Below are 13,454 nucleotides of genomic sequence, written 5' to 3' on the forward strand. Positions count from 1 at the left end.
TTTGTTCCAACACCATTTGTTGAAGAGAGCTTTTCCCATTTAATAGTCTGGGCCCCTTTGTCAAAGATTAGATGTCCATAGGTGTGGGGGCTCACTTCTGGGCTCTCAGTTCTATTCCACTGGTCAGTGTGTCTATTCATGTTCCAGTACCAAGCAGTTTTGATGACAATGGCCCTATAATACAATTTGAGATCTGGGAGTGTGATGCCTCCGGTTCTGTTCTTTTTTCTCAAGATTGTTTTGGCAATTCTAGGTCTTTTCTGGTTCCAGATAAACATTTGTAGCATTTGCTCTATTCTCCTAAAAAAATGTGGTTGGGATCTTGATGGGGATAGCATTAAATTTGTAGGTGGCTCTGGGTAGTATATTCATTTTGATGATGTTAATTCTTCCAACCCATGAACATGGAATATCTTTCCACTTCTTTGTGTCTTTTTCAATTTCCTTGAGTAGTGACTCATAATTTTCAGTATACAAGTCTTTCACTTCTTTGATTGGGTTTATTCCTAGATATTTTATTGTTTTTGTTGCTATAGTAAAAGGAATTGATTTCTGGATTTCAATTTCTTCTAACTTAGTGTTTGAATAGAGGAATGCCACTGACTTTTGAATGTTAATTTTGTAGCCTGACACCTTACTGTATTGGCTGATAGTTTCCAAAAGCTTCTTGCTGGATTCCTTAGGTTTTTCTATGTATACTATCATGTCATCTGCAGATAGGGAGAGTTTGACTTCTTCTCTTCCAATCTGTATCCCTTTAATTCCTTGCTCCTGCCTGATTGCTATGGCAAGAACTTCCAACACTGTGTTGAATAGTAATGGTGACAGTGGGCAGCCCTATCTGAGGGCTGACCTGATCTGAGTGGAAATGCTTCCAGTTTTTCACCATTGAGTATGATGTTTGCTGTAGGTTTGCTATATATAGACTCCACTATCTTCAGGAATTTTCCATCTATTCCCATTTTTTGTAGTGTTTTGATCATAAATGGATGTTGGATTTTGTCAAAGGCCGTTCTCTGCATCTATTGATATAACCATGTGGTTTTTGGTCTTGCTTTTATTGATGTGGATCACATTGATTGATTTACATATATTAAACCAACCTTGCATGCCTGGGATAAATCCCACTTGGTCATGTTGAACAATATTTTGAATATACTGCTGTATCTGGTTAGCTAGAATTTTGTTCAGTATTTTAGTATCGTTTAGGTTCATCAGAGATACTAGTCTGTAGTTTTCTTTTTTGGTTGTGTCCCTGTCTGCTTTTGGTATCAAAGTGATGTTGGCTTCATAGAGGCTGGATGGGAGTATTCCAGTGTCTTCAATCTTCTGGAAGACTTTTAAAAGTAGAGGTATTAGTTCTTCTTTGAAGGTTTTGTAGAATTCACTTGTAAAACCATCTGGTCCAGTGCTTTTATTTTTGGGAAGATTTTTGATAACTGTTTCAATTTCATTAGCTTTGATGGGCCTGTTCATGTTATCTGCTTCCTCTTTACTTAGTTTTGGAAGTTGATAGGTATCTGGAAAATCATCCATTTCTTCCAGTTTCTCTAGCTTGGTGGCATATAGTTGTTCATGAAGCCTTGCATAATATGTTTATTTTCTGCAGTGTCTGTTGTGATATCTCTCTCCTCTTTCATTTACCACCCAATTTATTTGGGTCTTCTCCATTTTTGTTTTGTGAGTCTGGCTAAAGGTTTGTTGATTTTGTTCACTTTTTCGAAGAACCAACATTTACTTTTGTTGATCTTTTGTATGGTTTTATTTTCAATGTTATTAATTTCTGCCCTAACTTTAGTGATTTCTGTCCTTCTGGTTGCTTTAGGGTTCCTTTGTTATTCTTCTAGGTTTTTAAAATGTGCAATCAGGCTGTTTATTTGTGCTTTTTCTAGTTTCCTAATGTGTGCTTGTATGGCTATGAACTTCCCTCTCAGTACTGCCTTAGCTGTGTCCCAAATATTTTGATAGCTTGTGTCTTCATTTTCATTGAACTCTTGAAATACTTTGATTTCTTCTCTTATTTCCTCTTTGACCCAGTAGTTGTTAAGTAGTGTACTATTGAGCTTCCACATTTCAGCTTTCAGCTCTCTAATAACATTGAAATAGTTAGTGTTTTCTTCCAGAGTCTCATTTGTTGTTTCTGCATTTCTAATGACAATTCTTTCAAACTCTTTACTCACTCCTGTGATATTTCCTTAACTAGTGTTTGGATGTTGACCTCATTATTTTGTGCTTCATCCTTTAGGGGCCTTTTAGCTGGACTTCTGTCCTGGTTCATTTATCCAATATTTCTTCCTGATGGTTTAACCATTTTATATATTATGTTATGAGTTCCCTTTCTCAGTACTTTTCAAATTACTGATCACTATTGCCTGGATTGACTTGTGTCTAAACAAGGTAATTAAAGGGTTCACAGTGGTGGAAGTTAACAGTTGTTTCAATAGTATTTTAATCCCTGATTTGGGGTTTAGTGACTTAAAAGCCTCTTTTGTGCTTCTTCCCTGTAGGCTATGGGAGCCTGAGGGTTTTTAAACTATAAATAGGCTTCTAGCTTAACCACTGACTCCTGACCAAGAGATAAAGCAGGGTGGGGCAGAGATAATCCAGTGGTTATGCAAAGAGACTTTCACAGCCCCACAGCTATGCCACCCAGGTACAGATCTTCTTCTGAGTTTCCTGGTTAGTTCTCTGTCCCCTCGTGTCAGCACAGGGCCTCCCTGCCGCTGCTCCAGAGTCTGAGGGCAGCAGAAATGGAGACTCACAGTTGTATTTGGTGAGTCTCAGGGGAGTCCTCTCCTCCCTTCAGCTGTCCCCTTGTTGGTGAAACAGACTGGAGGTGGTGTCTCAGCTGGTAAACTGCTGGACTGTTACCAGCCACTTAATCTCTCCCTAGGCTCCTCGCTGTCCATGAGACACACGTGTTTGCTCTCACCGGTGATTGGTGGGTTCCTGAGGTCCTTCTAGTCCTGTTTTGTTTTGTCCCAGGTGGTCTCCTTTGGTATTCCTAGTTGACCAGGGAGAGGAGAGGAGAGAAACACAGCTGCTGCTGTAGCCCCACCTCCGGAAGTTCCACCTGGTCTCCTTTCTGAATCAGAGAAGTTTATCATACAGTTTTTTTCAGTTGAATCTTCATATCTAAATTGGCAGAAGTTGGGAGTTGGGCGGTAGCACAGCGGGTTAAGCGCAGGTGGCGCAAAGCGCGAGGACCTTTGTATGGATCCCGGTTCGAGCCCCTGGCTCCCCACCTGTAGGGGAGTCACTTCACAGGCGGTGAAGAAGGTCTGCAGGTGTCTGTCTTTCTCTCCCCCTCTCTGTCTTCTCCTCCTCTCTCCATTTTTCTCTGTCCTATCCAACAATGACGACATCAATAACAACAACAATAATAACTACAACAATAAAACAACAATGGCAACAAAGGGGAATAAAGAAGTAAATAAATAAATTGGCAGGAGCTGGGACAATGTTGGAACCCCTCAAAGCTGGCTTGAGTTTTCTATTATGGATATAGTCTTCCATGATGTGCTGAAGTGTGTGGACCCTTAATTTTATCACTTTTACAATGAAATCATTGGAAAGATGTTATCTTAAGTAGCTTTTTAATTTTCTCAAATTACTCTGTCCTTTCTCTCACTCTCATATGCCAGCTACGAATCATGCTGAGGTGGGTTATTTTTCCTGAAAGGAGAAGTGATGTTGGAAAGGGAAAATGGAAGATTGCAAAGAACTTGATCAGTTCATCTCAAATACCTTTCGTCTGCTGACTGAAGGACGCTGAGTAATCACAGTTTCCCTTAGGTCTGATTGCCTTAACTTGGTAGAATTCCATTTCCCTTCTAATGTTTGATTCTGATAAGTGACAAAGTTGATTAACTAAATCATTTCCAAAGTAATTATAGGTGGAACCATGCCTTGTCATGCTTAAGACTCAAATTTGATGGGGGCCAGATGGTGGCACACCTGGTTGAGCACACATGTTACAATCTGCAAGGACCCAGGTTCATGCCCCCAGTCCCCACATGCAGGGGGAAAGCTTCACAAGTGGTGAAGTAGGGCTGCAGGTGTTTCTCTGTTTCCCTCTCTGTTACCCCTTCCGTCTTGGTTACTGGCTGTCTCTAGCCAATAGATAGAGATCATATATAAATTAAGGAATGCCAGACTGGACGCAGAGGGACCACAGAGAATGCTGATGGCATTGTCTCAGTCGGAGCTGGTACAGCTCTGAGGCTGATCATATAGCTGAGTAAGACTCTGAGGTTGTGTAGACTTGAAGGAGGGGGATAATGGGATGTGGCTCTGGTTTCTGATTGGGTTAGAGGCTCTATCAGTGAAAGGCAGTGTGATACCCAGGTTGGAAGCAGAAGCCAGTGATCACAAGAGAGAGGCTCCGTTGAATGCTGGTAAACCTTAGCACAGTGTAGGCTAAACCTCCAGCCTCTCTGACCCTCAGTTCTCCTGCTCATTCCGTTTAGGCAGTTTTGTGTCACTCAGCTGTCTTCCTACTGCCATTGCCTACAGGCAATCTGGGCCTTTCATACTTGCTGTAAAGGTTTGGGTTACCTTTTCCTTTCAGCCTGCATCTAAGGGAAAGGGTTGTGTCATTATGTTGTTAATCCAGAAGCTCAGTATTCTTGTAGCTGTTCACTTCTAAAATAGCTATAGTGTGTGTGTGTGTGTGTGTGTGTGTGTGTGTGTGTGTGTCCCCAACTAGAAGGCATAACTGTAGCTGCATGGAGTCTGACATATAGCAGCAATTTCTAGAGCTCCTGAGAAATTCCCTCATAATGGGGGTCTGGGCGCTAGTGCCACAGGTTAAACGGACTGGCGTAAGGATCCCAGTTTGAGCCCCTGACTCCCCACCTGTGGGGGGGGATCACTTCATAAGTGGTGAAGCAGGTGTCTATCTTTCCCTCTCGATTTCTCTCTGTCCTGTCCAACAACAGCGGTAGCAACAAAAACAACAAGGGCGACAGAATGAGAAAAAATAGCCTCCAGGAGCAGTGGATAGTGCAGGCACTGAGCCCCAGCATAACCCTGGAAAGGAAAAAAGAAGAAATTCCATGATTATGTCTTCTCTTTGCTATCCTGCCAATTCACTTTAGTCTTTGCATATCAGAAATATCCTACAAAGGCAAGTTCTTTGTCCCATCCAGCCACTGTCACATTGCCTGACCCCTCCTTTGCCTACCTCAGTCAGTGTTAAGTGAAAAGGTGAGCATCTAGTAAACCACTGTCTTCTGTAGCTGGCATCATGAGAAGCTGATACATATATTTATAATGTTGATCTCTAATAGAATTTCCCCAAGCAGACCATCCAACCAATTTGTAACTTACTCATTGATAGTTGCATTTAACAGGTTAGTCTCACCCTATTTTATTTTGAAACTTAATTCTTTATGCATCCACTAGTCTAGAAAACAAAAGTCTGGAGACCCCTGAGAATGATAGAAATGGGCTTGCACCATCCAGCATACGTGACTGCTAAGCATACAGAGTTATTCAGATGTAACTCCAGAATAAATAAGTGGGGACCTAAGAAGTGTTAGGTGGTGCAGTGGATAAAGCATTCAACTCTCAGTCATGAGAGTCCCTGGCACTATGAGTTCCTGAGAAGAAGAATACAATAAGATTACATTAAACAAACAGAAAAAAACTGCACAACAAAGAAAGCTAAACTAAAACTAAAATGCATTCTACTGAGTGGGAGAAAAACTTATACAGTGTACATCTGGCAAGGGGCTAAGGTCCGCGGTGTTTAAAAACCTCATAAAACTTAGCATCAGTCCCATGAAAAAAGTGAATAGAAAAAGGGATAGAATCTGAACAAATGCTTCACCAAGGACGTACAGAAAGCTAAGAAGTCATGGTCCATATAACTTGTTAGTAGGGGAATACAGATTTAAAATGACAGTAAGATATCACTTCATGCCTGTGAAAATAGCCTATATAAAAAAATAGACACAAGTGCTGGCAAGGATTAAGAGAAATATAAACCTTTATACACTGTTTGTGGGACTATAAACTGGCTCAACCTCTGAGGGAAACATAGAAGTCTCTCAGAAAATAAAAGTAGTACTACCATATGATCTAGCAATTCACCCCAGGTATCTGACAAAGGACACAAAAACACATAGCCAAGAAGATGTATTTAACATTCATTGAAGCACTGTTTATTTTCTATGTTATATTCTAAAGCCTTTTTTACTGAGTAGATTAATGATTACAGTATATTCATTGACTCATGAGCACAATTTCCTTACTCATTGGACCCCAAAGTTGGTTTCCTCTCCTTTCTCCCCTCCTTCAGCTGTCTGACTCAAAAAGGCGATAAAAATTGGAGCTCAGACTGAGAGTCAGCTAAAACCTGGAATGGGCACAAATTGAGTGCCTGTCTTCTTGAGTAATATCTTCCCCTCTACTTCCTGATTTTTTGCCTCCAGGGTTATCGCTGGGGCTCGATGCTGGCATTACAAACCCAATGCTCCCACAGGCCATTTTTTGCATTTTATTGGATAGGACTGAGAGAGGAAGTGGAGGTAAAGAGGAAGAGAGACACCTGCAGACCTGCTTCAGGTCTTGTGAAACACCCCCTGCAGGTGAGGAGCTGTGGTCTGGTACCTGGATCCTTATGCTTAGTACTGTGGGCACTTAGCTAGGTACATCACCACCAGGCCCCCCCTCCCTCTACTTCCTTTCTGGTGATACTATTATGTGACTTCTTACTCAGCCAAAATTATGATTTGCCATTGTCGAACACCTTAAAATTTCTCAGAAAAAATGTTATAGCTCTAGATTTAGGAAATGAATCCATGCTCATTGTTTCCTGCGTTCTCGTGTGTGTGTGTGTGTGTGTGTGTGTGTGTGTGTGTGTGTGTGTGTGTGTGTTGTTTAAACTAAATGTCTTCATCTGTATACATTGAAGTCATGTTGTACCTACAAGCCCATAACTCTACATTTAAGCTCTTCTGATATGTGTATACATTCATTTTGAGTCTGATTCTAGCTCGGAGTGTAGCCAGGGGCTTTATTCATCAGAATGGCTGGGCTCCTCTGGCAACATAGGGCTGTTGTTTCCAAAGCTTAGCTGTCATCTGACCTGTCATTCTGTCATGACTCACTGAGAACTTTAAGAGAGGCAGGAAAGGGAGAAGATGGGGAAGGGAAGGCATGCTGGTTTTAGGGGTAGACATTCAACAGTTCTTTACTCCGCGTCTTCAGCTGTTTCTCCTAGTGTCCTACTTCCCTTTAGCCCAGCTCCTTACATAGCTACTATCAGGAGTATGAGGAATGCCTTCCAGTTCACGTCTTAAAAGACTGGCATAGAGATGTGTTTATACGCATGTGAAATCCTGTCTCCTCACATAACATTGATTGTTTTATTTGATAGAGACAGAGAAATTGAAAGAAAAGAGGGAGATATTGACAGGGGGAGAGAGAGAGAGAAACCTGCAGCACTGCTTCACCACTGTGAAGCCTCCCCCACACATTATGAGGATGAGGTCCAGGGCCTTGAACTGGGTCCTTACATGCAGCAACACGTGCACTCACCCAGATGGCCCTCTGCTCAGCTCTTATTAGCATCTTGGTGGACTTTGGGCACCCTTGTCCTTTGCTTCTAAACCTTGTTCTCATTCACTTTCCTGATTGCCACCTAGATATATTTATCCGACATATATTTTCATGTTTCTTGTTTAAGTATTTTAATTATTTATTAGATAGAGACAGAAAAATGAAAAGGGAAGAGGGAAATAGAGTGGAAAGTAGAGAAAGACCTGCAGCACTGTCTCATCACTCGTGAATCTTTGACACAACCAGTGGGGACTGGGGCTTGCACCCGGGTCCTTGTGCGTTGTGACATGCGCTCAACTAGGTGCACCTCTGCCCAGCCCGTTTCTCGGTTTTGTTTCTTTTCCTTTATTGGAGGGATACTATTGACTACAGTCGACAGTAAAGTACAGTAGTTTGTACATGTGTCACCTTTCTGTTTCCCACATAACAATTCAACCCCTCTAGGTCCTCCTCTGCCATCATGTTCCAGGACCCAAACATGCCTTGCCACGACAAGTCTTTACGTCAGTAAATGCACCACACATGTGACTTCTCGAATTCTTTGTTACTCAGTGTGTTTTTAATTCATATCTGTGTTGATCTATGTATTTTAGTAATCCTTTGACTGAATTTGTCCACCCTCATGTTAGTGGGCATTTGTGTTGTTTCTGTGTTTGCTATCATGATTGTACTCCCACGGCCATTCCTGTGTATACCCTCTGGTACACATACATGTACTTTTTTCTGAGGTTAGTGCAGACATACCCCTTACTTTGTGCTTCACTTTGTTGCAGTTTGTAGGTAATTACATGGATTGTAAATGGGAAGTTTGTAACAACCCTTTATTGAGCAAGTCTGTTATGATTTTTTTAGAGCTTAGGTGACAGCAATTTTTTAGCAATAAAGTGATAAATTTTTAGGTATATGTATGACCTTTTAGGACATAATTCTATTATACATGTATTATTGTACAATGAGCATAACTTTCACATGCAGTGGAAACCAAGAAGAATAAATGTAACTTAGGTTATTACAATGCTCACTTTATCTTAGTGCTATGGAGCCTGGAGGCATAGTAGCCGTGGTGCCTGTCATAAGCAAGTATTATATACTTCTTCAGCCTAAATGGGCAGATCCACACACTCCTCAGCACCTATGAGTTCTGTTTACTTCCACAACTTCAACACTCGGTTTTATCGGGCATCTGTTTTCTACCCTATATCCATGTAAAATTATGCTGAGTTGTAAACTTAAGCTTCATTTCACTGACTATAATGAAAAATCATTTTTTCCAAATGTTTATTGACCATTCAAAATGAGTTAATACTCATTTTGGAAAGAGCTCAATGTATGTCTCATCTGAGGGTTTGTTAATATATTACTTATGAAATCTGTATATTACAGACTACAATTTGGTTAGCTTTGTACACTCCTTGAGTATTTTTCTCAGTTTGTAACTTGCATTGTCACTGCCTTTAGCTTGACTCTGAGACTTTTGACTTAAGCATTTGAAGACTTAATCCGTCTGCCAGAGTTCTATGTATTTATTGAGACAGAAGTCCAGTTTCATTATTTCAAATAAAAAAACCAATCTCTTAACTCATCAGTTCTGATGTATATCAAATTTATATATGCTTATGAAAAAGACTGCGGCCTCTTTTTAAGGAGCTTTCAAACACATTGTGAAATAAATGTATCAGATTTTACCTTTTAAACTATTGGAAATTTGATTAGAATTGTTTCTGGCCAGTTTGCTGAGAAGTGACGTCTGTAAACTATTGTATATCCTTGATCATTACACTTGGTATCTCTTTCCGTTTATTTAATTCTCTTAAATGTATTCGGTAAGTTTTATGGCATTCTCCATTAAAATGCATTTAGTGTATGAAGTTTTCTAATAAGCTCATACGTTTTAATGTTGCAATAGGTATTATAAATGCATTTTCCAATTTTACTGATGTATTTAAATGCAGCTGATTTTTAAAAATATTGACCTTATATTCTGTTACTTTGCTGAACTCTTTTATTCCCTTTATAAATCATGTCTAGCTTTTCAGATGTATTTCTGCTTGCAGAAAAGCTGCAGTACAGAGCTAGGTGATGGCAAACCCGATTGAGTGTACATGTGACAATGCATAAGGACCCCAGTTCAAGTCCCCAGACCCCTACAAGGGAAGTTTCGCAAGTGGTGAAGCAGTGCTGTAAATGTCTCTCTGTGCTGGTACTCTGCTTTCTTTCATGCTTGTTACCTAGGGTCTCTAGAGCAGTGATGCTCAGAAGGGGACGATCAGGGCACCCTGTCTCTCCACTGACTATATTAGTTGCGGTGGTTTCTGGTAGATCCCCTTTGTCAACTTAAGGTTTATTTCTAAGAGATTTTTGTTTTTGTCATGAATGGCTGTTAAACCTATTACAGATCTTCTCCTTTTAAAAAATACATATTTTTATTCGTTGAATACAGACAGAGAAATCGAGAGGGGAGAGAGAGGGAGAGAGACTTGTAACACGGCTTAATAGCTCATAAAGCTTCCCCCTGCAGATCGGGACCAAGGACTAGAACCCTGGTCCTTATGATGTGTGTGCTCAGCTGGGTGCACCATTGCCTGACCCTCCCCCTTGTTTTGTTTTGTTTTTTTATGCTTACTGAAATAATCACATTTTTCTTTTTTTAATCTGTCCAGTGAATTGCATTCACAGTCTTCTGTCATTAAACTACTCTTGCCCTCCATGAATAATCACACTTTTGCTAAGATGCATGCTTTTTTGTATATTTCTCAACAATGATTTTTATAGATCTAAACTATTTCAAAATAAGAAGAAATAGAAGCAAAATCTTTGTTGATAATATCTTTCACAGACACCATAATATAATTTCCCATTTCCAATATGATAAAAGAAGAATCTGACTATTAGCTATGGAGTTTAACTTGATGGTAACAAAACACTGGAAAACTGTTATGTCTTTTTGTCTTTCTGTTCCACTTAAGAATTACTACAATTCAATTAATGCATGTATATCTTATTTTTATATCATTTGTTCATTACTGGATAGAGACAGAGGATTGAGAGGGAGGGGGAGGGGGGAGGAGGGAGAGAGAGAGAGAGAGGCAAAGAGACACCTGCAGCTCTGCTTCACCACACATGAAGCTTTCCTCCTGCAGGTACAGTTCAGGGGCTTGAACCTGGGTCCTTATGGACTATAATGTGTGTGCTTAACCAGGTGCATCACTGCCTGGACCCTTGTATATCTTCTTTTCTTTTTTTTTTATTGTTGTAGTTATTATTGTTGTTGTTATTGGTTTTGTTGTTGGATAGGACAGAGAGAAATGGAGAGAGGAGGGGAGGACAGAGAGGGGGAGAGAAAGACAGACACCTGCAGACCTGCTTCACCACCTGTGAAGTGACTCCCCTGCAGGTGGGGAGCTGGGAGCTTGAACCGGGATCCTTGCTCTGGTCCTTGTGCTCTGCGCCACCTGCGCTTAACCTGCTGTGCTACCGTCCGTATATCTTATTTTGTTCACTGAGTTTCATTAAGACTTGGAACATATGATTGCTGCTAGTAGCCCTATGACTTCACTTGCTTCACTGTTAATCATTATCTAATAAGCACTTACTAGGCACTAAGCACAGAGCAAAATCAATTATTAAAGAAACTTCTGTTCTATGGTGAGATAGGAAAAATGAGCAACTGTAAAACAGTAATTATATGAACTGATGTATCATTTACAGACTACACTGCTCTTGTATGAAGAGAGAGTACTAGGCAGTGAATCTGGGTGAAAAACATTTATATGAGTTATGATATTGACCTTGGTTTTGTGCATAAGGAAAATTCTGTAATTCATGGGGTCAATGGTTTACAGAGTAGTGGGTCATGGACACAAGGCACAGTTTATTATGCAGCAGGACCCCACAGTCTCTTCTGTCCCTCCCTCTCCTTCCCCAGAGTCCTTTGCTCTGATGCAGTGCGCATGCCTATCCACAGTTCACTTTGTGTTCTCCCTCCCTGCCCCAATAAAGTCCCCCTTAAAGGTGAGATCATCTCGTATTTGTCCTTCTTTCTTTTGGCTTATCTCATTGATTGTGTCTTCAAGTTTCATTCATGATGGCACAAAGAAGATGACTTCATCCCTTTTAACAACGGAGTAGTATTCCATGGTGTTTTTGTCCCTGATCTGTTGTTGGTCATCTGGATTGCTTCTAGGTTTTAGCTATTACAAACTGTGCTTCTATGAACGTGATGATACGCAGATTTCTTCTGATACATGTCTTTGTTTCCTTTGGGTAAATTCTTAGTTAGCAAATAGATTGCTTTTTCTTGTAGCAGCTCTACTGGCTTTTTTCTGCATTTGTCTCTTTGCCTTTATGACTGTCTCCCCCTTTCCAGACACTTGCAGAGAACTTCACGCTTCATGTGTGTCTCTGCTTCTGCCCTGGCTCCCTGGAATCTTTTCTGATAGAAATATAGGGTGCAAATGGGAAAACGGAGTCTCTTTGGTTCTGTTCAATAAGTAATACTAACATTTGATTTATAGAATATGCATGTGTTTCCTTATAGAACTAAACTGCTAGTTCTTTTGTGTTTATGGGATTGATCAGCCTATTGACAAGAAGTCGATTTGTAAATTATAAGCTTGAGTATACTCTCTAAGCACTTTCATTTGTATGTCTTATTTCAGTGCTGGACCCAAAGGAGACAACATTTATGAATGGAGGTCAACTATATTAGGACCCCCAGGATCTGTCTATGAAGGGGGGGTGTTCTTTCTTGACATTACCTTCTCACCAGACTATCCGTTTAAACCCCCTAAGGTCAGTATGAAGTATTCATTCGTTTATAGCAGTACGTTGTTAGACATGTGTGTGCATTACATGTTCCAAATATGTATGTATTCTTAATGTGCTACATGTGCATGAGTATATATGTTCAGTGAGAACATCAACTCTTAGATAACTTTCTAGGAATAATTGTGTGAAAAGACAATTTGTGAAAAACCATAGGTTATCCCCCTTACTCATATTGTGTTGCTTTTTTTCCCTTTGTCTTTCTTAGTGTCTCCTTTCTGTAGGATGTTTTAATATAACATAAAACAAAATATTATAGAGGCCGGGTGGTGGCACACCTGGTTGAGTGCACATGATATAATGCTCAAGGGCCTGAGTTCTAGCCCGTGGTCCTCACCTGCAGGGGGAAAGCTTTGCGAGTGGTGAAGCAGGGCTGCAGGTATCTCTCTGTCTCTCTCCCTCTCTGTCTCCTTCCTCCCTCTCAATTTCTGGTTGCCTATATCCAATAACCAAATAAAGATAATTTTTTAAAAAACAGGATGTTATATAGATGGAAGTCAGGAAGTGTGTTGGTGCCAACCCTACAATCAGAGAACCAGATATAGCCTGACATACAGATATAGGTAAACCTAGGAATCCAGATGAAAGCAAAGGAGTCTCAGGCTGGGCAGTAGCACATAGGGTTCAGCACACACAGCATGAAGCTCAAGGATGATCCCGGTTCCAGCCCCCGGCTCCCCACCTGCAGGGGAGTCGCTTCACAGGCGGTGAAGCAGGTCTGCAGGTGTCTGTCTTTCTCTCCCTCTCTCTGTCTTCCCTCCTCTCTCCATTTCTCTCTGTCCTATCCAACAACAGCAATAACAATAACAACAACAAAATGGTAAGAATGGCCATAGTGCAGGCACTGAGCCCCAGCGGTAACCCTGTAGCCAAAAAAAAAAGGGAGTCTCACTAAGGAAAAACTTATAGCACTAGTGGTGAGACTTTGAGTTTTGGTGCCTACATGGTCCAGTTACTTTCATAAATCACATTATTGCTGAAATGAATGGGGGCCAGACAGTGACACTGCTTAAGTGCACATGTTACCATGCTCAAGGACCCAGGTTCAAATACCTGCTCCCCAC

General features: G+C 40.7%; 1 protein-coding gene across 3 annotated transcripts in view; it reads left to right on the forward strand.

Moving 5' to 3' along the window:
• Positions 1-13,454, forward strand: part of UBE2E2 (ubiquitin conjugating enzyme E2 E2) — a 273,738-nt gene that overhangs the window by 194,028 nt on the left and 66,256 nt on the right. Inside the window, exon 4 of one of the 3 annotated variants that reach the window (XM_060180882.1) lies at positions 12,225-12,357. The exons of the other annotated variants lie outside the window; for them this stretch is intronic. Coding sequence (XP_060036865.1) covers positions 12,225-12,357 — 133 coding nt within the window. The remainder of the gene's footprint in view (positions 1-12,224; positions 12,358-13,454) is intronic. 3 annotated transcript variants of the gene reach the window in all.

The sequence above is a fragment of the Erinaceus europaeus genome, chromosome 21, assembly GCF_950295315.1.
Source record: "Erinaceus europaeus chromosome 21, mEriEur2.1, whole genome shotgun sequence".
NCBI lineage: Eukaryota > Metazoa > Chordata > Mammalia > Eulipotyphla > Erinaceidae > Erinaceus > Erinaceus europaeus.